This window comes from Lytechinus pictus, chromosome 13 (assembly GCF_037042905.1).
Source record: "Lytechinus pictus isolate F3 Inbred chromosome 13, Lp3.0, whole genome shotgun sequence".
Classification (NCBI taxonomy): domain Eukaryota; kingdom Metazoa; phylum Echinodermata; class Echinoidea; order Temnopleuroida; family Toxopneustidae; genus Lytechinus; species Lytechinus pictus.
Window position 1 is genome coordinate 20,177,109 of NC_087257.1, and position 24,118 is coordinate 20,201,226.

General features: G+C 35.9%; 2 protein-coding genes across 2 annotated transcripts in view; one reads left to right on the forward strand and one right to left on the reverse strand.

Annotated features, from left to right (window-relative positions):
• The first annotated feature begins 308 nt into the window (after positions 1–308).
• On the forward strand, positions 309–2,776 carry LOC135156305 (uncharacterized). The gene is made up of 3 exons (XM_064108259.1): positions 309–1,315; positions 1,581–1,857; positions 2,498–2,776. The coding sequence occupies exons 1-3, from the start codon at positions 309–311 to the stop codon at positions 2,774–2,776; spliced, it is 1,563 nt and encodes a 520-aa protein (XP_063964329.1).
• Positions 2,777–12,905: 10,129 nt separating this feature from the next.
• LOC129274174 (sushi, von Willebrand factor type A, EGF and pentraxin domain-containing protein 1-like) overlaps positions 12,906–24,118 on the reverse strand; it is an 84,619-nt gene continuing 73,406 nt past the window's right edge. The window contains exons 49-55 of the mRNA XM_064108260.1: positions 23,901–24,077; positions 22,203–22,376; positions 20,635–20,808; positions 19,234–19,410; positions 18,698–18,859; positions 16,979–17,108; positions 12,906–15,547 (exon numbers count right to left, since the gene is read on the reverse strand). Of these exons, the coding sequence (XP_063964330.1) occupies positions 15,454–15,547; positions 16,979–17,108; positions 18,698–18,859; positions 19,234–19,410; positions 20,635–20,808; positions 22,203–22,376; positions 23,901–24,077 (1,088 nt within the window). The 3' untranslated portion in view covers positions 12,906–15,453. The remainder of the gene's footprint in view (positions 15,548–16,978; positions 17,109–18,697; positions 18,860–19,233; positions 19,411–20,634; positions 20,809–22,202; positions 22,377–23,900; positions 24,078–24,118) is intronic.

A 24,118-nucleotide genomic window follows, 5' to 3' on the forward strand; every position in this document is an offset into this window, starting at 1 on the left:
TTTTTTGCAGTCCCATGGCATCTGGTAGCATTACGTGAGGTTCAACAAACTTCTACACAACATTTTCCAATTTTTAAATTTAAAAAATGGCATTTTCTCAATTCAGTTATATTTTTGGCCAAGTTTTTCATCAGTCATTGACTTCATTTTAAATTACAGTTCCATCTCGGCAAAACTAACATATTGCATGAGCAGCACTTCGTTGATGTATGTATATACCGGCGTTTCTTTATTCTCATTAAACCTAAACTTTAGCCTGTTTTTATGTTAAATTTTCTCATTTTATTTTGTTGTGTTGCAGGAACATCATGGATTCACAGATTAGCTGTACTAGTGCTGCCAGTAGCGTTGATGATAATTGTCCTCTGAACCTGGATGATGCAGACCTACGTACTGCTTTTGAAGACACGGAGTCAGAGTACTTCATGGACTGGTTCGACCGTCTGGAAGATATTGATGACATGGATGTAGAGACTGATGAACCCACGGGAGAGGAAGATGAGGCAGCAGATGCTCTGGCACCACCAAATACATCGCAGTTTGCTGCTTTGTTAGAGAGGGATACCGTATTTATACAGGAGGGATGTTGTTGCAGCAAAAAATGCCCTACAAAGTTTGACAGACAGGAGATAATTTCTAACCGTTTGACGTTTGAAGAGATGAGCAAGGAAGAAAAACAACGATACATTCTGTTTTACATTCAAAGCTGCACCAAGACTACAACAAATAACAGCGAGACCGTCTCTTCAAAGGGTCATGCATCAAAGGAAAGGGAGCGATCACGTACATTGTTCTTCTTTCACGGAGTTGAGATCTGCCAGAAGTTTTTCATTTTCCTTTATGCAATATCTAAAAACATATTGTGTGACCTGATCAAGTACTATATCCAATCGCCTGAACCATATCGTCTGGCAAAGAGTCATGGTAACAAGAAGAGGCTTCCTGTAAATACAATATCTCTGGACTGTAAGAAAGATGCTCGTCATTTCATTGTGACATATTCCAACAAGCACTGCATCCCTCTTCCAGGCCGCATGCCAAGGGTCCATTCTAACTTTGCAGAACAGCAGTTGCCGTCAGATGTGACCAAGGTTGGCGTATACCGGGAGTACACCAGAGCATGTCAACAAGCAGAAAAGCGACCAGTGAGCCTGACCCTCTTCAAAGAACTATGGCCTTCTAATATTCATGTAATGAAGCCAGAGTCTGACATCTGTTCCACTTGTCAGAAAAACAATCGACTCATTTTCAGAAGTGCCAATCAATCAGATGATCTGAAAACTCAGAGAATACAGAGCCAGCAATCACATCTCAGGTAGGATGATATCTATTTATGTGAGAAGTATGAAATAAAGATGTTGAAAAATGGAAGTGGAATTTAGAAAAAAAAAACAGAATTCTATATCTTCTGCAATATATACAACAGCTTAAAAAAATATTCTAACTGTAGCATTTAATGTATATGCCACATCGGATATCAACAAAAAATATCAAAATATATTTAATAACTACAGTCCTCTATACAAATCTGTATTCATTATTTGAAATATAACCATATTCCCTGTTTTACATTTTTTTAGTGATGCAGCACGAGAGCGTCAAGTATACAAGGATCAGTGTGAGACAGCAAAGGAAACTGTTGCCGAAATGGTGAGACAGGGTGTAGATCCAGGCACAACACCAACCAACACGAGACCTGTTAGAATTCACTACAGTGTCGACTACATCCAGAACATTTTGCTGCCAACATTCTCGCAGCAACCTGGCAAGCTTTACTTTAAGTCAGGACGCAAGGTGAACCTGTTCATAGCTGCCAACGAGGGACGTCCACATGGTACATTGTACATCATTGACGAGGTATTTTAGTATTTGCTAGTTGATGAAAAAACCTTGGATAATTTTTTGCATGCTCCCAGCTAGCAACTAGCTTGTACGTGGCTCACTTAATAAGCAATGGCAGGCTAGCAAACAGTACATGCTTGCTAAAAGATTGCTTGATTTATTTACATGCTTGTAAACTTCTTAAGCTATCTGTTAGCTATTGATGAACATTCTTTTTTGGGGAATGAAATGTTTCTTGTAGATCAGTGTTATCCCGTAGCTATTTACTAGCTAGCTTCAAATTCTGTGATAATGCCTAGTTGCCAACCCTGACAGCAAATAAATAGAAATAAAACACAAAGAAAATTTCTGAAAAAGGAACACAATTCCCTTCCCCCCAAAAAAAAAATTAAATAGGACCATGGCCACTTAGCTAGTAGGATGTGTATTTGAAAAATGTGTTCAGGTTGTGACCCTTGGGTTTTTATGTCATAAAAGAAAAAAAAAATCTTCCTTTCAAGGCATTATTCTTCGTTCAGGGAAAAAAAAAATAACTTGTATAATGAAAATAACATTTATTTATATAATCCCTTATGATATTTGTTTTAAATGCTTTTAATGTTTTTAATATTGTACAGATCACTGAACATACAATGTATTTTTGTTTTTTCCCCAGGCATGTACAACTCGAAAGGGAGCAGATGAGGTTATTTCCATGCTCCATGATTACACTGCTCGTCACACCTATGGAGAGACTGCCATGCAGGTCCATGCTGACAACTGTGGAGGCCAGAACAAGAATAACCCTTTTCTACAATACCTCTGCTGGAGATGCATGGTGGGCTTGAATACCACTATCACCTATGCATTCATGATGGTTGGACATACCAGGTTTGCTCCGGATTGGCTTGCTGGTCTCTTCAAGTCAACTTACAGGTATATAGTACTAACATAATTCATGAAAAATCATTGTTGTCTCCTTACAATAATAATCACATGCAGAAAAAAAAATCAGTTAACAGTTCATTATTATCCTGGTAGGATTTGTTCACATGCACTCATTGGTCAAGTTAACTGGAATGTACAGTATTGACATATTACCACCCTCTGCAGCCTTAATAAAAGTTGTATTGGAATAAAAAAAAACTTCTGATTATTCATAAACCAAATTTCAATTGATTTATTTCACATCTCATTGAAGAAAAAGACGGGTTATCCTTTTTTGTACCTGCAATATCCAGACATGGGTTATTCAGTGTATCGTGTATCTCCTAAGTTGAGTGCACAATAATCATAAGAAATAACAAATTGTATTGCCTCTTGTTAACAGAAAGGCAGAAGCTGTCCAGTGTCTCCAGGATGTTGTGGATGTAGCTAATAAGAGTTCAGCAATTTCCAAGATTCTGGAGCCTGTGGTTGTTGGAGAGCCGGACACCCCAGTACCAACATACAGCTGGCAGCAGCACTTTAAGCATTTCTTCAAGCCTCTGACTGGGATTCGCCAATACCACCACTTCAGGTAGCTTTCCATTCTTCATCCCATAATCAAAATGAAAGAAGTGTACCACTCTCCACCAAGGTATAATCAGTAGATCCCCCATAGTAAAGAAGAAATTCCTTGAATACTTGAGGGTCCGGTTGAGGCCTCGGGTGTCCAGCTAAAGTCGGCATAATAATGGTGTTATCATGTTGAGCGGGGCCCGTTCGGATTACAATTTTCAGAACTTGGGTGGCTATGCTGGCTAAATAATAGTAATACTAGTATTAATAGACCTATTATTCATAGTAGCCATGGCTACATTTAGGGTTTTTTTTTAATAAGACTTAAATCATGTCTAAAAAAAGTCATTTTATTTCATCAATTTTAATTTCCAAAATTCCAACCACCCCCCCCCCCCGCTTTTAATCGCTACCGCTTTTCAATTCCAAAGATAAAGTCTATTAAAAATAGATAAACATATTCAATTATTATCAAGATTTGTCGAAAATCACAAAATACATATTTTTATATCATTCTCTCTTATAATTTTTTTTTAGATCAAGTTGACTGTTGATCAGGGAAAACTGCTTGCATGTGATATTACAAAGTCAAACTTCTGAATACGAACATCTCATTGTCTTTTGATGTTTTTTTTTACCCAATTGTTTCACTTTTTTGTTTTCATTAAATCCAATCTGATATCGGGGACTGCTTTTACCTTTATAAAAAAAAAACGTGAAATTTACTTAACTAAAAATTAAAAGGCAAATGCACTTTAAATATATTGTTATTAATTATGCCTATGAAATGTGAAGAAATTAAAAAGCAATGTGACTATTACAACATTTTAATATCAGGGAACTTTTCATTTACTTTCATCAATCATGCAGATTCGAGTCATCAGAACCGGGCATTGTTTATGCCAAGAAAGCAAGCGATGCAGAGGAAGAGAAATTCTCCCTTTTGGTAAATTCAGCGGACATCCAAATACTCTGTCAGATGCCCCCAGTCAAGCCACCAATCGGACTATCTAGAGAGAGGGAGGAGTACTTATGGAAAGAGATCCGCCCTTTCTTGGATGAGGACAAGGCAGATATCTTGGCACCTCGGCCTTCCTGGTTGGGGGAGGAAATGGAACATTAGATTATTTATATCCCTTTTAAACACTCTACATGAATTGTTTAATGCCAAAGAGTACAACAGTTTAATTTGTACTGTTAACTGGGGTATCAGAATGTTGTTATAGTAATTTGAAAAGTTTGCTATTATATCAAGAGGTGTTAGATAGTGTTAAAGGCAGACACCAAGGAGAGAATATCACGTTGTATATTCAATCAGTAAGGTTTGAACAGTAGAGGCCGATTGACATTTCTTTGACTTTTGCTGAAACTGTTGCCTACTCAGAGGAGAGCCAGCAGCCTCTTCCATATCCAGAGTTAAACTCTGACTGATCTTTACTTGGAAGTATAAAATGTTCACAATGCATTTCAAGTACATATGTGTACAGAGTGTGGCCAGAAAAATATAAAAGTGCAATAATTAGGATCAGATACTGGTGTCTTTGTGAATATTTATTAGTTGTAATGCATGTTGTTTAAAAATGTGAAACCAAGTTTTAAGCATAAATTTGTGTTCTTTTAAAAAGGAAGTCACAAAAAGATATATGAAAATATAATACTTTGGTCATTGACATAGTTTGACAGTCATTGCCGAAATTTATCCTCATGGCTACCCCCCCCCCCCCCGCCCTTGAAAAAAAAAATCTATCAGATCGGCATTTTATAATTGTTTTTTGTTACGAAAAAACTTGGTTTCATAAAATTGAAAGCGCTTTTGTGAACGAGTTGTAATACTTTGCAAAGCATGATTTCTTGTGTGTATACATTTTACCATCCAAGAGTGTGGAGGAGAATGGTTAGAGGTGGTGTGTTGTGGTTTTTTTTTTTTTTTTTTGGGGGGGGGAAGGGGGACTTAATTAAGCACTCCTCATTTTTTTCCATGACCTTCAAAAACAAAACTTTTTATGTGATCGTGATTTTTGGCATGGTCAGCCCCCCCCCCTCATTAAAAACTTGTCCATGTCCCCTGATGGGTTGGGCACTTAAAAAAAGGCAAGCTGCCCCCACCCCCAAAAAAATCTGATAGGGACCAAGGTCCACATCCCCCCTCCATCTGACCCTGGGCATTGAATTTGGGGAACCTCTCCCATGTAACAGTTGAATAGCAAATATAATTTCTTGCACTCTCCATAAGGTTTAGTTTGCATGTAATGGGAGTGTGTGAGTGTGGGTGTGGGTTCGGGTGTGGGTGTGGTAGAATATGTAGAAGAACTTGTGATTGTATTCGCCTGTGTATGTATGCAATAATTTTTGCACTTCACGTTATCACCTCACCTCTCTTGGGTATGAATTACAAAAGAATCAACATTTCCCTAACGTGAAGAGATGAGTAATTAGCCTGACTACCCATACAGCCAAGGGGGGGGGGGGGTACCCCTGTTTCAATCGGCCATATCTCTAATGTAAATATGAATTAGACTCTAATATTTTGTATACACATTGTACATGTGTCTAGGTACCAGGAAACATAAAAAAACCAAAATCCAAAATTTCACCTATAATACCCATTTTCCCAGGATGGCTCACATATATATTATATTATAATATATTATATTACATAAATATTTTTTTCATAACTCTAATTATGAAACATATTTTGCTAAGGGCCTATGACATTGTGTTCATCATTCCTGGTGCTCGTAATTTCTGTTTGATGAAATATATGTTGTACTAAAAAATTCCGTTTTCAAGTCAATATACACCATATACATGTATTTCCTTGCACTTCGAGTTATTGTTTTATGTAGTGACATGCTTCTCACTCATGACTACTTAAAAGAAACTGCCCCTTTTTTAAAGTCTGAATATAAAATATTCCCAGTTAGTGCTTACGTTCGCATCAATGGACTGGTGAGATATGTCTGCTCTTCATGAAGTCCTGAAAACAGTCCTTAAAATTTTCCCTTTACTGGTCTGAAAACTCTATCAGAAATTTTCAGCTCGCGCTTCGCGCTCGCATAATTTAGTAAGTGAAATACGTATGGCCTTAGTGAATTTTTACAATCAAGCCTAAGAATGCCCCTCTTCAGGTCTGAATTTCAAAAATTTCAGCTCGCGCTTCGCGCTCGCATTATTTAATCAGTGAGATACATATCTGTTTAATGAAACAGTCCTTAAAATGCTTCTATTACGTCAGTACCTGGCAATTGAGCGCGCTTCGCCAGCCCAGTAAATGACTCAAAATTTTTGCTGGTGCCCCCCCCCAATGCCGTGACCCACGGTACGCCACTGGTACTCAACATCATCAGAGAATGACTGGAACTGGTCATGACCAATTGGGAATTCAATTTCAAACAAGAAATTTTATCAACCCGACCAGTTTACTATAACATTTATCTGAAAAATATTATTCTTTTATCTCTTAACCATAGTGATAATATATATAATGAAAATAATGACAATGATGATGATGATGATAATAATGAAATAATAATAATCATAATAACGATGATAATGAAATATTACTACTACAAATATTAATACTTACAACGATAATATTTAAAAACCACAATGATTTTAGCGATAATGATAATTATATAATAATAGTAAATAATAGTGATGATAATTTTATCTTTAAAAACCAGCAAGCGCTATATGATTACCGAGGTAGAGTGTACGTATCCTTTTCATGAATTCAAATAAGGAGCAGATCGTATAATATCGAAAGCAATATCGATATCACATTCGTGATTGTTGACGCCCTCTCCGTTCGTTTGTAAATATTTCATAGTTTGGCTGCCATATTGACTATTTTTATCGTGTTCAACCCAATTAAACATCGGTAAAGTATCATTTTTCATGCCTTTTCATCTATATCGTTTAAAGTATTTTGTTAACAAAATATCCAGTTTTAAAAGTTTGTTGGTTATACATCCTTAGATTGTAAATTCGATGTGTAAAATTACATCAAACTTTGGACTGTGAATTGACAAAAGGGTGGGAATGAGAACACATGCGAGCCCACACGTATACCCTACCGTCGGTTAATGGGGATTAAAGTAAAATGTCAGAAATTGTTGAATAAATCCCCAGAAACGACGGTTATTCCTGTCTATATCGCCACTAGGCCCTCTTACCCCCCCCTCTCTCTCTCCCTCCCCCCCCCCCACCACAAAGCCCCTTGTTCCTTTCTCTTAACTCACCTTGACCTTAAAGGAGAATGAAACCCTTGAAACCAGCTGAATCAATATCAAAGAGAAAAATCAAAGAAACATATTGTTGAAAGTTTGAGGAAGATTGAATGAATAATAAGAAAGTTATGAGCATTTGAACATTGAGATCACTAGTGCCATGTAGATCCTCCCATCGGCAATGCGACCAAGATCTGTGATGTCACACACGTACAACTCCCTCATTACTTTAGTACTTATTTCACTTATATTCTCACTTTTATAGAGTCTATCACAATGTGAGGTGTTCTCTTTATGAGATGACAAGTACAGAGGTTTCACAACATTATATCATTGATGAATCATTTGTCATATGATTAGAATGAGCAAAAAGAGATGTTTTGGGGTATATTTTCAGTGTCCAAATGGGAGAGTTGTACGTGTGTGACATCACAGATCTTGGTCGCATTGCCAATGGGAGGATCTCCATAGCATTAGTGATCTCGACATTCAAATGCTCATAACTCTTTTATTGCTAGTCCTATTTTACTCAAACTTTTGTTGATCTTATTCTTTGATTTTTCTGCTTTCACAGAAGCTAACTTGCTCCAAGAGTTTCATTCTCCTTTAATTAATTAATTTGGCGGTGCAGTCAAACGTGACTGGTCGCCATCATAGTTTCATACCCAACAAACAATAACAACAATTCTGTTCAACCCAACATCATTCCTTTCACTACGCGTAAGGCTAGATACGTGGGCCTGCACAAACAACGTGGGTTAACAAAAACTGACCCGCGTTTGGACTGAAATTGTGATTATAATAAAAGTGTTATAAATATTACAAAAATATGGGTATAATGAAGGATATTTGATTAACGGAAAAACATCCATCGCTAATTCATAAAAACACTAGGAAAGATTTGACAGAGGTTTTTATCAACGGTAATCAAGGGGAATTAGTGTATGGATGGATGGCGTTCGAGCGTTAGCCGGTGAGGGCGCAAGCCAAATCTGGCAGTATGGTGTCGTCCATTAAGCTGACGTTAGCCAGCAGCGACTGCACGTACGTGGGCCGGCCATGGGCATGGCCAGGAGCCTCCTGCCCTGGGCCTGGCTAGGGATGCCATGTCATGGCATAGTTTTCCAGACATCATTAACATTTTATAACAATATTAACATGCCAGTGCGACTAAGTAATACAAAGAAGTACCACACGATTTGGTGACAATATTCTCGCTTTGCCTTTGGCGAATGATCTTTGAATTTTAGTTTACTCTCGAAACGCTCGCCTAAAAAGTTTCAAGTCGACTTGGCTGGTTAGCTACCCCGCGGTCATGACCAAAACCACGATCCTGAGTCTGAGTTCTGCCGCAGGACCGGCGGCGGCGGAGCTCTTATCATTCAATTTGCTTCGGCCCTTCGCACAATTTACCTGATCGATCTCCAAAACTTCATAGAAATTTTGTTGTATTTCCTCTACCAAATCAAACAGTTCTAGGTCTGTTTGGTCCCATGCATCTGAGGAAAAGGGAAATGCTGCAACAAACAGGAACAGTATACACCAAAACATTGTCGATGAGATGAACGAGTTGTAATTACAAATACATCGTCTGCTCCTCGCCATGTTGGCACCCCGAAAAGCGCAGCAAAGGAGAAGTCAAGGCCCAGTACTATAGGGTCTTGAGAGAAGTGAAAGAGCGCCAGCTGCGTTGATCGATCGAGGATATATTCTTTTTCACTTTCCCAATTTTTTGGTCGACGAAGTCATTTATACATTCATTCATTCTTTCAGTTTGCGTAACTGTTACAATTATTTTTACATTATGGCTTTTTTTTTAAATTGCTTTAGCTGCATACATTAACTGTTGAAATTTTATTTTTGCATGATTTCGGTTTATGTCTCTGTTCTGATACAATTTGTCTGCTATGTTTCACAGTGTAATTTGATTTGTGTATTCACAGCTGCAATTATAATTTTGTTTGATATTTTCTTTATGATGTTTGTAGGAATTTTATTTGAATGAATAATAAATATGACTACAAAACAAAAAATACCGCCTGGTGTACAGATGGGGGGGGGGGGGTCTTGGGGGTGCTTTTCAAGACAAAAAAAGAGGCGTATCTACAGAGAGAAGGGTAAAATGTGATATAATTTTTCGAATAGTATCACTCGCAACTTTTTGTAAATTTTGCCCGATACACCATATCCGGCCCCCCTTTTTTGGCTCATGGTGGTGAGCACTATAACTTCAGGCCCCATAATACACCTGCTGCTACCCCCATCTAATTGATTTCTATTTGTTTCGCAGGCAAAAATAGGGCCTATATACATAAGTCAGGGGCGGATCCAGCTTTCGCCAATAGGGGGGGCCGAAAAATATTTTCATCAACATTTTTCTCGATTGGCTGCTATAATCTGATTTTTTTGTTGGTTTTTCAGGGGGTAGTCCTAACAAAAACTGAAGTTTTAAGTATATGTTAGTTTTTATTGTTATAAACAAGATAAGGTATCTCATGTGGTCTTAATATATAATGCGAGCGCGAGCTAAAATTCTTTGAGATTTTATGTCCTTAGAACTGCAGATTCTGTGCGTTTTTTATAATCATAAACAAAGATAAGTATCCAACTAAACAATGCGAGCGCGAAGCGCAAGCCGAAATTTTATTATAGTAACGTGAAAAAGGACTCAATTAGGACTGTTTTTAGTGATTAATGAAGAGGATACAAGTTTCACCAATTAAATAATGAGTGCGAAGTGCGAGCTCAAAATTTTTGATATTCCGACCTGAAAACTAGACAGTCTAAGCGCGTTTTTATTTAAATAAAGAACAAGCTGTGTGTCTCAAACAATTTTATGCGAGCGCGAAGCACGAGCTTAATTTTCTGATATACTGACATGATAAAGGAGCATTTTGACAGATTTTGGAAAGAATTTCCAAAGAGGATATCTCACAAATCAAACAATGCGAGCGCGCAGGGCGGGCTGAAAATTTTCATATAACAATTTGTGCAAATCAAACAAAATAATGAAAGCTTGATGTGCGAGCTAAAATATTGTGTGCAAATTGATTTCAGAACTGGATATATTAAGTGTCATTATTTTAATCCTCTTGAGTGGGATTCATTACACAGGCAATGCGAGCGCGAAGCGCGAGCGAAAATTTTTATATAAAGTCTATCTTCCAATTCTTCCCCTTACTTTTTCTTGTTTCCTTTCGGGGTCGGGCCGGCCGTTACGAGGCTATAAATTACACATCATGGGTATAATAACTCTTTCTTACTTTTCTTTCTGTTTTTCGTAGTTTCTATCAAGTTAAAGAGTACACTTTTTTCTGCAGGTTGTCAAAAAATAGGGGGGGGGGCCGGGGCCGGCTCGGCCCCCTCCTGGATCCGCGCCTGTAAGTAGTGCTGAATTTTAATTATCCTCTTCTCCTTTTTCTTCACCCCCTCCTCTTTTCCCTCTACAAAAGGCGTATCAATAAAAAGTTTACACTTTTAAAAAGTCCTGGGAATTGAAAAATATACAACATGGGGATACTCTTTTCACATACGTATATTCTTAGGTTTAGGTCTCATCTATAAAGTGAAAGTAATTTGGTGAATTTTGATAAAATGGGAGTAACTCACTTGAGTGAGCTCTATGCATTTTTGTACTCCTCGCAGAAATCGGTTTGCGCAGAAATGCTAATTTTTACGTTGTGTTGAGGAAAATACGCTAATACGTATGACGTGCGGTACATTTCTCAAATTCTCATACATTTCCTTTGCATTTTTTTCAAATTGAAATAAAACAGATACATTTCAACATTTTTTTACATTTTAACCCTAAGTAAGCACAGCCTTTGCCTTTTTTTGTGCCAGCTGGAACCATGGAAACAAACGTTTATTTCAGACAACTCCAGCATTCTTTCACTAAGTTTTGTCATTCAAAGTGGGACAACATTTTATATTTCAATTAATACATGTTCCTCCACACTTATTTTCCCAAGCTTGACAAGCTCGTTGTAAAGCGGTTATCACCATGATAGCTTCGGTGTGTGATAGAGGTGCAATGGCGCTCTATAAGTGTTTTGGGCAGGGAAACAAGTTAAAAAGATAAAAGATATCTTCAAATCAATCTTCATCGTCAAAGTCCATGTGTTTAATTTTCATGATTAACGTCTTTTTTTTTTATTCATGTAACTATTTTCAAGTTGTGCGCAAATCATTTTTCACGAACTTTTCAAAAGTAAGTGGTGCTCACTCAAGCGGAAAGATTTTAATCGCCGTTTTCTTAAAAAGACTTGTACCAATTAATGTTTGAATGTAGACAAATCTTCAGAATATAATATATAATTTGACAAGATTATTCCTAAGTGTAAACTTTTAATTGATACGCACTGTATTACTCTTTTTGATAATTTTCATGAATGTGAGCATTGATAAGAGAAAACGTGCTCATGCAGTTATGATATGTATTTAAAAAAAAAAATCATACCCCCCCTCTTTAAGCCCCTGTCAACTTTACCATTCTCAATTTCTTTTTTTACGCTCTCTCTCCCTTGCTCTTTCCCTCTATTTATCCATCTCTCACTCTTCATGAAATTTATGACTATTTCGCAAATTTGATTTCCACTCTTGATGCAATTTAATCATTACTTTAATTAGATTTCAAACATTTTGCTTTGTATTTCATTTTTTTTAGATTGATCCTCTCAGTGTACTGCTGGTTAATACGTTTATACCATAGAATAATCTTATACCACGGGGAGGGGGGGGGGGTACCAATTTGGTCTACATCCAATGTGGTCTAACTGCCGCTCGTTCTGATCTAGCTAATTCTCATTTAGTCTAATGCCCAGTTGTTCAAAAATTCTACTTCGTCTAGTTATTAATTAATAGGCCAACAGGCGATTAGACCAAATGGTTATTAGAAGAACTAATTTAGACAATTAAAATTATATTAAAAAATGAGACCAAAATAACTGACAGCTGCAGAGTTGATCAATCGTGTCAGGGGGCAATTTATTGCCCCAGGGTCTCCATAAACCATTGTAAATTGAGCTACTGAAAATCGACAATACATTTTTATCTTTATCACCTAATTGAAGTTTGAACTTTTGATTTCTTCAAAGAGATCATCCCGAATGCATGGGCGATTTTGTCTATAAAATGAAACGAGTAAAATCCCTGTTTTTACGGTTTACAATGATTCAATTACTTCATGAAAAAACATTTCGGATATAATTTTTGGGGAATTATATCACACTCTGTTAGTCTGTACCAGTTAGTTGAAGTCTTCGAAAATGATACTGTCACGTGGGAGTGATTTTTTTCAAATTATTTACCTACTGCTGCTTGACACCAAATAAGGAATACGCAAAACTGAGAATTATAGTTATTAAAAGATTTAATCAAATCTCTTAAATCATTATGTTGTTTCCTTTTGATTTGTTTTACAATAATTGTACATGAAAATATACATTGATATGGATAACAAAATATAACTTAACTTAATAATAATAGTTGACGAGAGCCCCCATCATCTCTTCTGGCTTGACATGCCCCACTCGGCCCTGGTGGTCGGTCCAGTTCCTGGCCTCCGCAGCTTGCGATGTCTCTTCCACTCGGCCTCGGCAGACAGTGTTGCCCCTTGATGAGTAGCCCCCAGATCAGAGAGATGTGGCTTCGACGAATTAGTGGACGAGATCGAGCCCCCAATGATGACATGAGTTTTGACGAATCATGTCGGTGGTGAACCGGTGGCAGCTGGGGTCGTTATCTCGTCACCGACGTAGTCCCTCAGTTTTAACTTCGACTGCCTATACTAACATCTGTGGTCTATTCTAGCTTAGGTGGTTCTCCCTGAATCACTGAAATTAACCTCTTAATATACCTTACCGTTACTAGGACTAACTGTAAAATTTCTATAAAGTAATTCAAAGAATTTCAATCACAGATGAGTGCATAAAGCAACACATTCTATTAATAAAAGACACTTCCTGTGCATCTGTACATCTACATACTACACTCATCAATGCTAGAGCACTGTATTGGCTATTATGAAAATGCTTCACCTAGTAAGAAATATTTCTAACACCTGTACAAAATATGACATAAACCTGGTACACTTGTACTCTCAGGGGGGGGGGGGGGGTATCAGACGTTTCCAACGCTTGCTATTGAAATATTCAAAACATATGTAGGCTACATGCTTGTCTATAGGCCTACCCTAACCTGGACCAAGTAAATATTTTAAACACATGCTTAAACTCTATCTAACTGAAACATATTTATAATTTTATTAAATTTCTTTCCTGTCAGATACATACATTTGGTTGTAGATTTTTTCCTGGACAAAATATACCCCCTTTGGACATGTTGGAAAATCCTGAATCCACCCCTGGTTAAAATTACCGTTGTAATTACCATCGCCCATGAATACAATGATAAAGTGGACATAGTGGAAAACTCATTCTAAAAAGTTCAATCTCTGGGCCAGAATCTTTGATTGGTAATTTGAACATTTTCAGGGTATGAATGCGGCTCCTCTCACTTTGGGAGTGAGGCAAATTCGTGATTAACAAAACAATTTATTTCATTTCAAACTTTCACAAAAAGCTAAGTTAGGATAAAATAGGTCAATAATAAATGGAATGATATGTTATCCTTATGGAAAGCGTAGTTTTTTAATGGAGGTTCTCTTGAATAAATAGAGAAGTGACATATTAGTACAAAATTCTGAATATCTGTAATATACAAATCAATTATCTTGGTTCATAGAAAATGAAATATAACTTTATCCTGATCTTATTGATTCATATGCATGGATCACATATTGCATTAAGAAATTTTTGGTCACAAATTGTAATACGTGTAGGCCCTACTGAAAAGTTACATATTTTTTCATAGTAGTAAAATTGTTCCATCTATTATGATGGAGCCAGGTTTCTAAGCATCTACCCCATTCATGTGATTTGCAAGATCTTGGAGATTTTTGTGGGGGAAAAGTAATGAAGTGAGCTTTCAATTATGCTTGACCAAGACACTAATAAAGACATTAAAAATTTGAATTGAAGTACATTGGAACTAGGAGGTAAGCAAAAATGAAAAGTTATGTCAATTTTGAAAAATGCGTAATTTTAAGAGAAAATGGCAGTAACTAACTATAAGATTTTGGCCTGGGACTTCCTTATTAAAAAATTATGTTAAAAATACAGTTTTTCAATCTCAAACACACACACACATGCCCCGACACATACCCTATAAACTCTTCCCTATATAATCACAGAACGGGGTATTTTGACTCATACGGATGTACAGCCTACCCCTAGCATCGGTATTGGACACATAAAAGCAAACTAAAAACACCAAACTTCTTGCTGTATTTACTTGTAAACTCCTAAAACTGTATTTACTGTGTAGGCCTGCCACGTACATTCCCTTGTCTTGCACTTCATAATCTAGGATAAGATATTTGTTCCTTTAAAAGACTTTGCTTTTGATTTTGTGTTCAAGTCGTAGGTGGATAGTGGTGTTGTAGATGAGGATTTAAGCAAAAAAAGTCTCCAGGTTATATTAGATGCCAATTGCCCATATTCCGAAGTCGGATCTAAATGAGACCATGGTCTTACTCCGTGATAAAAGTATGGGAAGCCAAAAATGTAAAAAAAAAACATTATTATTGCATGTTTCTTATGTTTTCTGTGCTCTTCCCAAATTCTTTACCGATGAAGACAACTATCTTATTAATCCATCCCTTACAGTTAGAATGATTTGAGAGTCACATTATCTGATACAATGAAATAGAGATTTATGTCACACTTGGCTATCCAAAGTTAAACAACAACTTTTAACCAGAATTTGAATAAAAACCGACTTCAAAATATGTACAAGGCCACTGTCTGTATCTGTGCGATATTCAACCATTTGCAGTTGTCATTTACTCCGACATGTCTGTTGTATAGTTGTTTCTTCGAACCGCACGTGTTGCTTCAACCTTTTCCATCTCAACTGACTCGTCTCCAACCTTCATTCTGAATATAAAAAAATAAAAGTGCACAAAAATAGAGTAAACAGAGTGTTCATTCAATAAATTGATTAAAGGGGAATCCAGCATTGGCCATAAAATGTTGTGTTGGGAAGGAGAAAAATAAATTAAACAGAATGGTGAAAGTTTGAAAGAAATCGGACAAGCAATAAGAAAGTTATAGCTGCTTTAAAATTGAGATCACTAATAGTATGTAGATTTCAAATTGGCAACTGGGTAAGTAAATTATGACAAGGGGCAAGGACAACTTTCCCATAGGCCAAGTACTTTATTATCAGGGATTTGTGGTTTTCTCTTAAGTACCCATTCCCCTGGGGCAGTAATCTAAATATAACCCAGGTAGTATATTGTTTTATGTCCTCATGAAAGAAAAATATAATTTGAAATAAAACTTTTGGGAAAAATGACATTTTAGCCATAATATGTATTGGAGTACATAGAAGAGTAGTCCTTGCCTTACATCACTATGACATCCCATATGCGGCCAATTTGAAGTCTCCATATAGTGATAACCAATATTTACAACTTTTAAAAATTCATAACTTTCTTGTTGTTTGTCCAATATTGTTCAAACTTTCACCTATCAACTATCTGATTTTTCTCTTTCTTATAAAAACAAGTTTTTATTTGGGTTGGATTCCCCTTTAAAAAATGTATTACACACTAAGAATTTTTGAATCTTATATGAAACACTTGTAATAAGCTTTCAGGGTGTAATCTTGCACAAAAGGTAAAATTAATGTGCAATAAAACACTCTTTTTATTATTTGCATCAAGAAATGCTCATTTGCACTCTAAAAGGTTTTTACTTGACACGAAAACTTCAAATTTGAACCTTTACTACATGATCAATTTCTCCACCGAATAGGGTGCTTAATATAGCGAACTGCACCCTTGCCATGCTTGCAGGCACGCTTAAATGAGCATAATTTTGACACTCATTGTAATTGTACCAATCCCCAGATTTCAAATTTGAATTACTTAGTATGTAGGGAGTGGTTTAAATGTGCTTTAAACATCCTGACAAGAGACTTTACACACTGGAAGTAGTATTACATCCTCAGCTTAGAGTGAGCAGTGTATGTGAACAAAAAATATACGCGGTTGGTGCGTGAATAACTTTGAGCAGAACTTTCAGTTTTGATATAGATTTAACACATTTCGTGAAGCTTAAACTTGTTTTTAACCATTTTGGATATGGATATATTATGCATGAGCGACTAAAACAAGTTTCAGAGATGTCATGAACAAGTCCTCTGGTTGGTGTATCAGCATGCCAAACATAACAAAGGAAAAATGAAATTTCTGAAAAGTTCATTCTGTCCTTCAATATTAAGACTCAATCAAAATAACTTTTGAAATGAGCTTAAAATTTTACGCTAACATGTAAGAGTGTATTTTGCAATGGAATGCGTACCTTTGCTGCATCTTTTTCACCCAATACACAACAGTCACTACAAGAATGATAACAACAACGACAGAAGCTAAACTGCCTAAAATGATGGCAACATGTCGACCCTTGCTGACTTCTGTCTCATCCGGCTCTTCTGAAAAAAAAGGAAATTTAATTAATGAAATCATGGCTTAAGAGAGCATTTGAACTAATTGTATTTACCATTTAAATATCGATACAAAGCTAATGTATCGTTAACCCAAAGTCAAGGATTAAATTGCTGTTTTGAATTTCCCTTAAATACATGCATAATAATTTTCATAATGTAAGGTTTTTTTTCACTCAAGAGATATTTCTTAATAAAAGTAACTTTTTCATAATAACATTGAAAAGAAGAACATTGAAAGTGCAACGTCATTGATTCTTCCACCCGTATTCTCCATATATCTGTTTTGAGTGAAAACAAAATTACAACAAAAAAGACTTCTTAGTTCTTTGTCATTTGACGGGTATTCTGCAATTCATTTATTATGTTCTCGAGTCCTCTGTATGTCGCTGAGCGGAAATTCCTTATTTTTATGTTAAAGAATAAAAAAGTTTCCATTTAACGCCATTGAAAACCTATAAGTTCAAATGTATATACATAGGTTAAGCCATAACTATATACAGTAAATATATTGTGTTGAAGTGATCCAGAAAAAGGACGTGTTTATTATGTATATGATAATATAAATAGCTCCCCCCTAAAAGGTGGCTCTTTTAGAAGCTTATATTATCTGTAGTTGCAGCAATCAATGTTTTTTTAAAGGTATTATATATCAAGGTGAATTCTCACGATATTATTGAAGATCTAGATATGGTTTATTTTACATCAATATGATTTTGTGAAATCATGAAATTATCACACTGAAAATCAACCCAACACAGCTATGCACATATGGGACAGTGTATTAGAAAAAGACACCACATGAGACTGAAACGCCATGCTCATCTTTCCCTATTTCTCTGCAAACACTCCTTTTCCACCAGAATAATTTTAATTTATTTGGCTGGTCACTTGATTGGAAACTGTTGAATTGAAAAAAAAGAATTGAGACAACTGGCATGTATATGTTGTTTGAATCATACATAGACAACAAAGAGTAAATGAGTCAGAGTCTTCAGTTCACGTGCCTCATACATGTGTACCCCAAGGCTCGGTGATAGGTCCGGTTTTATTTACCATGTTCTCATGTCCCCTATATGATGTGATTAGGTGTAATGGATTATCTTGCATGTATAATGCTGATGATACACAGTTATATGTTTCGTTTGTGTCTCCATGCAATGGCTCCAAAATATCTTATAATATGTATCACCTCACAATTTTAGATCAGCTCAGGATCTTTTACATTGTCATATTTTTCAGACAAGTTTTATGGAGAACGATCCTTTACCCATGTATGCTGCCACTTCACTTTGGAATACCAGCCCATCATTATGTAAATAACTCTTCTACACCTGAGTTTAAAGCAACTTGAAAATATACCTATTCAAAATGTATTTTGAATGAGTTAGTGCCATAATTGCCAGAAATTTTCTCCCTTTTCCTTGCTCTTTCTGTCTTCTTCAAAGACGTATTTGGCAGTGATATGCGCTAGATAAGTATGTTGGTATTATAATATCTAACTTAACAATAGAATTTCAAAGCAGATTCTTGAGCTGAAAAAAGGGAGTAATGAACCTTCGAATAAATATAATTACCTTCACAGTCTTGTTGGTTTTCTGAACCCTCGTGGAAAGTAACAAGATCTCCAGTACAATTGATGCATGAACCTCCACGATGACTGATCTGGTCCTGGTAGGTGTTTAAAGGACATGGTACGCATGTGGAACTTTCTAAATAGGTCCCTGGCCAACACACAACTGTATCAAAGAAACAGAAGAACAGATTTAGCAAAATCTCTCATTTATTCAAATAGTGGGAATCATATCCCGCAAACAGTCCTCAAATGTTACCCTTTCAGCGGTATGATAATGCGATCGTGTTATTTGTTGTTTGGTAAGATATCCAGTTCATGATGAACTCGTACAAGCAATCTTCAAATTGTCCCCTTTTCGGGCAAGCAGGTATTTATATAAAAAAAAGTCAGCTTGTGTTTTTCTTTTTCGGATCAGTTTATTATAAAGTAGTGCTCTCGTTACGGGCTTGAATTATTTGAAGTTTAGTCCTGTTCATGACCTCTATCAAATAGTTCTTACAATGTCCCCTATAGTAGATGTATATGCATTACACTTACCGAGGCAGTCAGTACTTTGAGAACTTCCATTCTGTGTGGTTATCATTCCTTGCGGACATGGCGAACATTCTTGTTCTTGATGCAAATCAAGATCAATAAATGTGTTGAGTGGACAAGGAGGACATTGTGGATTGGTCTCGTTTGAAAGATCAACATAATGCCCAGCATTACACAGAGCTAGAACGCAAGAAAGGTGACAATATCTTCATATTAATGTTGTACAAATCAATAAAAAATACACCATGATTTGCCTTGAGTCCATATTTCGCGCATGACCTTATTTTGATCAGGGTCACTAATCCCCAAACTATTCAATATCTTCATGGTCTTGAAAATATGACATCCCTAACATGAAACTTGACTTTTCGTCGGAAAAAAAAAAATCATATTTTGGCAAGCAAAGAGTAAAGTGTGGTACTATGCAGGTTCCTGTAGCATTTTGATGTCCTTTTCATCTCGCGTTTTTCGCTTGAATTTTCGTTTCAATCTCCACAAAACTCTTGCACTAAATAAAGTGACACCTTTTCAGAACCATTTTCTAGCATAATCGGCATAAGATTTTCCCGATACCGGTAAAAATCCCTTGACCTAGATTACATTTACAAGTTTTTATAATCTCTGATGTTGCCATTTGGGAGCTACTATTTGAACTGTTTTTGTAAAGGATATGAGTACTTAGTGATTGAATTAATGTTACATTGACATGAGGAATAGTATTCCGAAACTGTTTGAAGAAAGTAATTACCCTCGATAGAAAATGATATCAACTATTAAAAAACATTTTCACACCCTGATTTGGGTGTTTGTGCCATTTCCTGGAGTCATTAATGATAGGAAGCTTGGAAGTAATACTGTTAAGCATACCGTTCAATTTACACTTGATCTTGTTACGTTTAAATTTAATTTAACATTTTCACAACAAATGTTGGAATATATCACGTCCATCTAAGTAATATTAATGCAGTTCTTGTAGTGCATACCACATATTAGGCTATGATAAAACGTCCTTCCAAGGTCTTGGATATTATTACAGTGGCTTTAACTTGATAGCCTTTTACGGTGCGGAAGCCTTTCAAGGAATAAATTCCTACCAGATACCCATTAACCACAATTGAGTCAAATGCAGCACAATTATATATGCGTGAATTTCCTGCCAAAGAAATGACGCCATGGCTGGGATTCGAACCAACGACCATCTGTTTCAAAGTCAGAAGGCTAGTCCACTGGGGCACAACGCCTCACACTGGCACAAGCCAAGAATGGCAGAATCAAATGCGAAAAAAAACTAAATACTTCATCAAGAATGAAGTAAAATGTTAACCCATTGCCTACTGGAACCGGGTGATCACTCCACAAAGCATATGGGAATCACAGAATTCAGGAGTAAATAGGTTAACTCACCGACGCAATCAGACGAGCTTGTTGATCCTTGTTCCCGAGTTACATACTTATCAGGGCAGGGTACACAGCTTTCCTTTCCAGTTTTATTTTGATAGGAATCATAAGGACACTGGATACACACCGTCTCATTAGAATCAGCCCAGACATCTTGGTAATGACCAATTGGACATGGTTCTTTAACAAATAAGAATATCAAAATATCATTGCTATCTTATGAATAAACACATAGAAAGAAAAGTGAGTTTATTAGGTATTTCATACATAATAACTGAATCGTCATCATCAGTGGCGTACCTGGAAAATCTTGTCAGTCTTTTCGTGCAACATAAATGTCACAATGAGCTAAAATTGTTTTATAATGTTTATGATTATGCGCTAGTGAAAATACGAGACCATGCCCGGTCAAAAACCAAGGGATTATTAACCTAAAAAAACAGAGCAACGTCAATTACAAAGTCACTGATGTTAATGATCGTCATATGGTTCTTTCATTGGTATATCATTAGACCAGTACAGGGGAGGGGGAGGGTGGTGGTGAGCAAAACAATCACCATTTCGGGTGATTGTTTTGTCCTAGATAATGATTTTTTTTCCGGGGTAGAAAAAAAAATACATCTAAATAAATACAGTAAAATTGACCGAACAAAATGTCGAAAATTTCATGAAAATCTAATAACAAATACTGACACTAATAAAATTTGGAAGTTAAGAAATATTTTGTTAAAACAATTATATGCACGTGGTCCTGAATAGGTTGGCTGATCAAGTCATGTCCCCATTTCCCCCTCTATGTGTTATTACATGAAATTATTGCACTATACAGTCTGGTTTCTATCCCCTTTCCTTTCGAGGCCTCCATCACTTTCAAGCTCCAAGCTTAAGATGGAGGTCTCCCACATTTCTATATATATATGTTCAGTAATTAAAGGAAATGTATATATAGATATAATTTTCACAGTACAGTTGATATTTTATAATGATTTATGTACATTATTCCTTATGTAAAAAAAAACATTTGCCTATTATGTAATATTGAATTTTTTATATATTATACTTGTATATACTTTGTTTTTGTTTTGAAATGTGGGAATAAATCAAATCAAATCAAATCAAATCAAATCATAATCATTCCATATTTCTGTACACCTGTGAACGATATGTCTCCCGTATAATAAAACAAGTTGCAGCAATGAATATCTAATGGATTAAATAAGTTGCCAATTCTATCTTAATAATAGTTATTCCTTGTTTGAGTGTTTTGTTTGTCTGATTTTTCTTTATGTCTTCAAACCATATAATTTTTCGCCTGGCGTACCCCTTTTATTTCAGCTGCTGAAACATGAAAATTGCGAGACTTTGTCGCTGGTCGTAATTGATGCGTGGATGAGGAACTTTAAAAAGCAAGGTCCACAATTTTTATGAAAAGCAGTTATTTAAAAAACATACTGTTATTAAAGAAAAATAGCCGTTTGTTTTTTAAACGACGAAGTTATGACTGCCAAAAGCAATTTTTTTTTAAACAGACACCATACGGTATATACATGCTCTACGGTTCGTCATGAACCTACCTATACAGAAGTGGATGTCATCAGCTCCTGGATCATTTGTTATCAATCCTGAAGGGCACGGAATACAATTACCTTGGCCATCTTGATTCTGGTAGGTGTGTAATGGACAATACCCACACACCGCTTCAGTTGTGTTTGGCAGCACGTAATGATAAGTACCAGCCGGGCACACAACTAGTTGGTAAAAGAAAATAAAATTTAAAACAAAACTACTTTCAACGAGTTGTCAATGCCCAAAAAAATGCTTCTTAAAACAAGTCTTCATAATGATAATTCAGTAGGGTTTTGGAAACTGCTTAACGTACAAGGGTAAAGTAAACATAGCTCATACCTACACCGTAAGATTATTGATAAATTGATACAAGAAATGATGGCCTGGATAGTTGGAGCAAGTAGTCAATTAACACCTTCTTAAAATTTGTTTGTGATATTCATTGTTTTAATTAAAGTAATTAATTGGTCATTGTTCACGTATGATGATGTCATATTTGTTTAAATGCATATTTGACTCTAACTCCGTAAATATTAGTCTATATATACGCCCAATTCTCAATATGCTATAGCTGAGGCAGTAGTGTCTCTGAATTAATGCCATTTTCGTTTAATAACGCATCATCATAAAAATCATAATCTGATAGGGTCAAGAGATGAATTTTTCTCAAATCTGGTTTCTACATTCCTGTATTTCACGAGCAGTATATTCGCTATTTCTTATTCGTTTTCATTGAGCTTTGAGTAGAGTGTAGCTGGGATTCTAAGCTTTCAGCAACATTGCCTCGATATTTTTATCACATGGTGAGATCATGTCCATATTTCACTGGCAAAATTTAATTCGAGATTCTCATTTTCTGTCTTTGTGTAGCCTCTATAGGGAATATTTTAGACGAATGGATGATGCATCTGCCTTGTCAAGCGAGGATCCTTGATTCATCTCTTTATTTTTTTTCCGACCTTCCGATTATATTTTATGACGAATGGTATAGTGAAAATTTAAAAAAACTGCATTTAGTTTTTTTTTCACTTTGTATTTTTTATGAGCAAAACTCATTTTCAACAAGCTATTGATATATTCCTTCCTGTCTTTTACGAGTATCATATCATTATCACCATGATCGCAATCAACAACGGTATAATCCAACCATCATCATCACCAAGGATCGAACTAAAGATGTACTCTATTTTTTTAATTGAAAAGTAAAATTTGGAAAAACTGACTGATTATCATCAAGCAATACCATCACTATCACAATCATCATCATAATAACTGTAATCATAATTATCAGTATCAACATTATCAACACTATCAACAGCAGACTAAGGACGTATCTCTTTTGTTTGAAACATTTTCTTGCCATTTTTAACTGTAGCGGATTATATGCACATAGTTTTTGTGCTATATAAATAAGTTTATCATAGTGTATTATTATTCATCATTAATCATTTTTATTATTTCATTTCATATTACATTATTCAATTTTATGTTACATTATTCAATATCAAATGAAAAAATGATGACAGACCACCTAAATTGTCCTCACGATGAATCAACATCTAGTTCACTATACATTTATTTCTTGCATTATGGTTACAAATGACTAATAAATTGGCTAATTACATAATCTATCAACACTATCATATATTCTGATTAATTAAAATCACATAACAAAAGAAAGGTGCTTAGTGATTTTCATGACCTACCGCATCTTCCCTCCAGTGTCAGACCAGTTCCAAACGGACAAGTAATGATCGCCACACCACCACTTCGGTTTACGTCAGCTTCTATGACCTGGCCATCTACCTCCATTGCAAATGATCCATTCTGTAAACGCTGTTCGAGGTTGCTGCCAAATTCGACGAGAGATTCATCCTCGGTAACTGGGGAATAGTCACGAAGGAAGTAAGACTCCTTCAGTTCA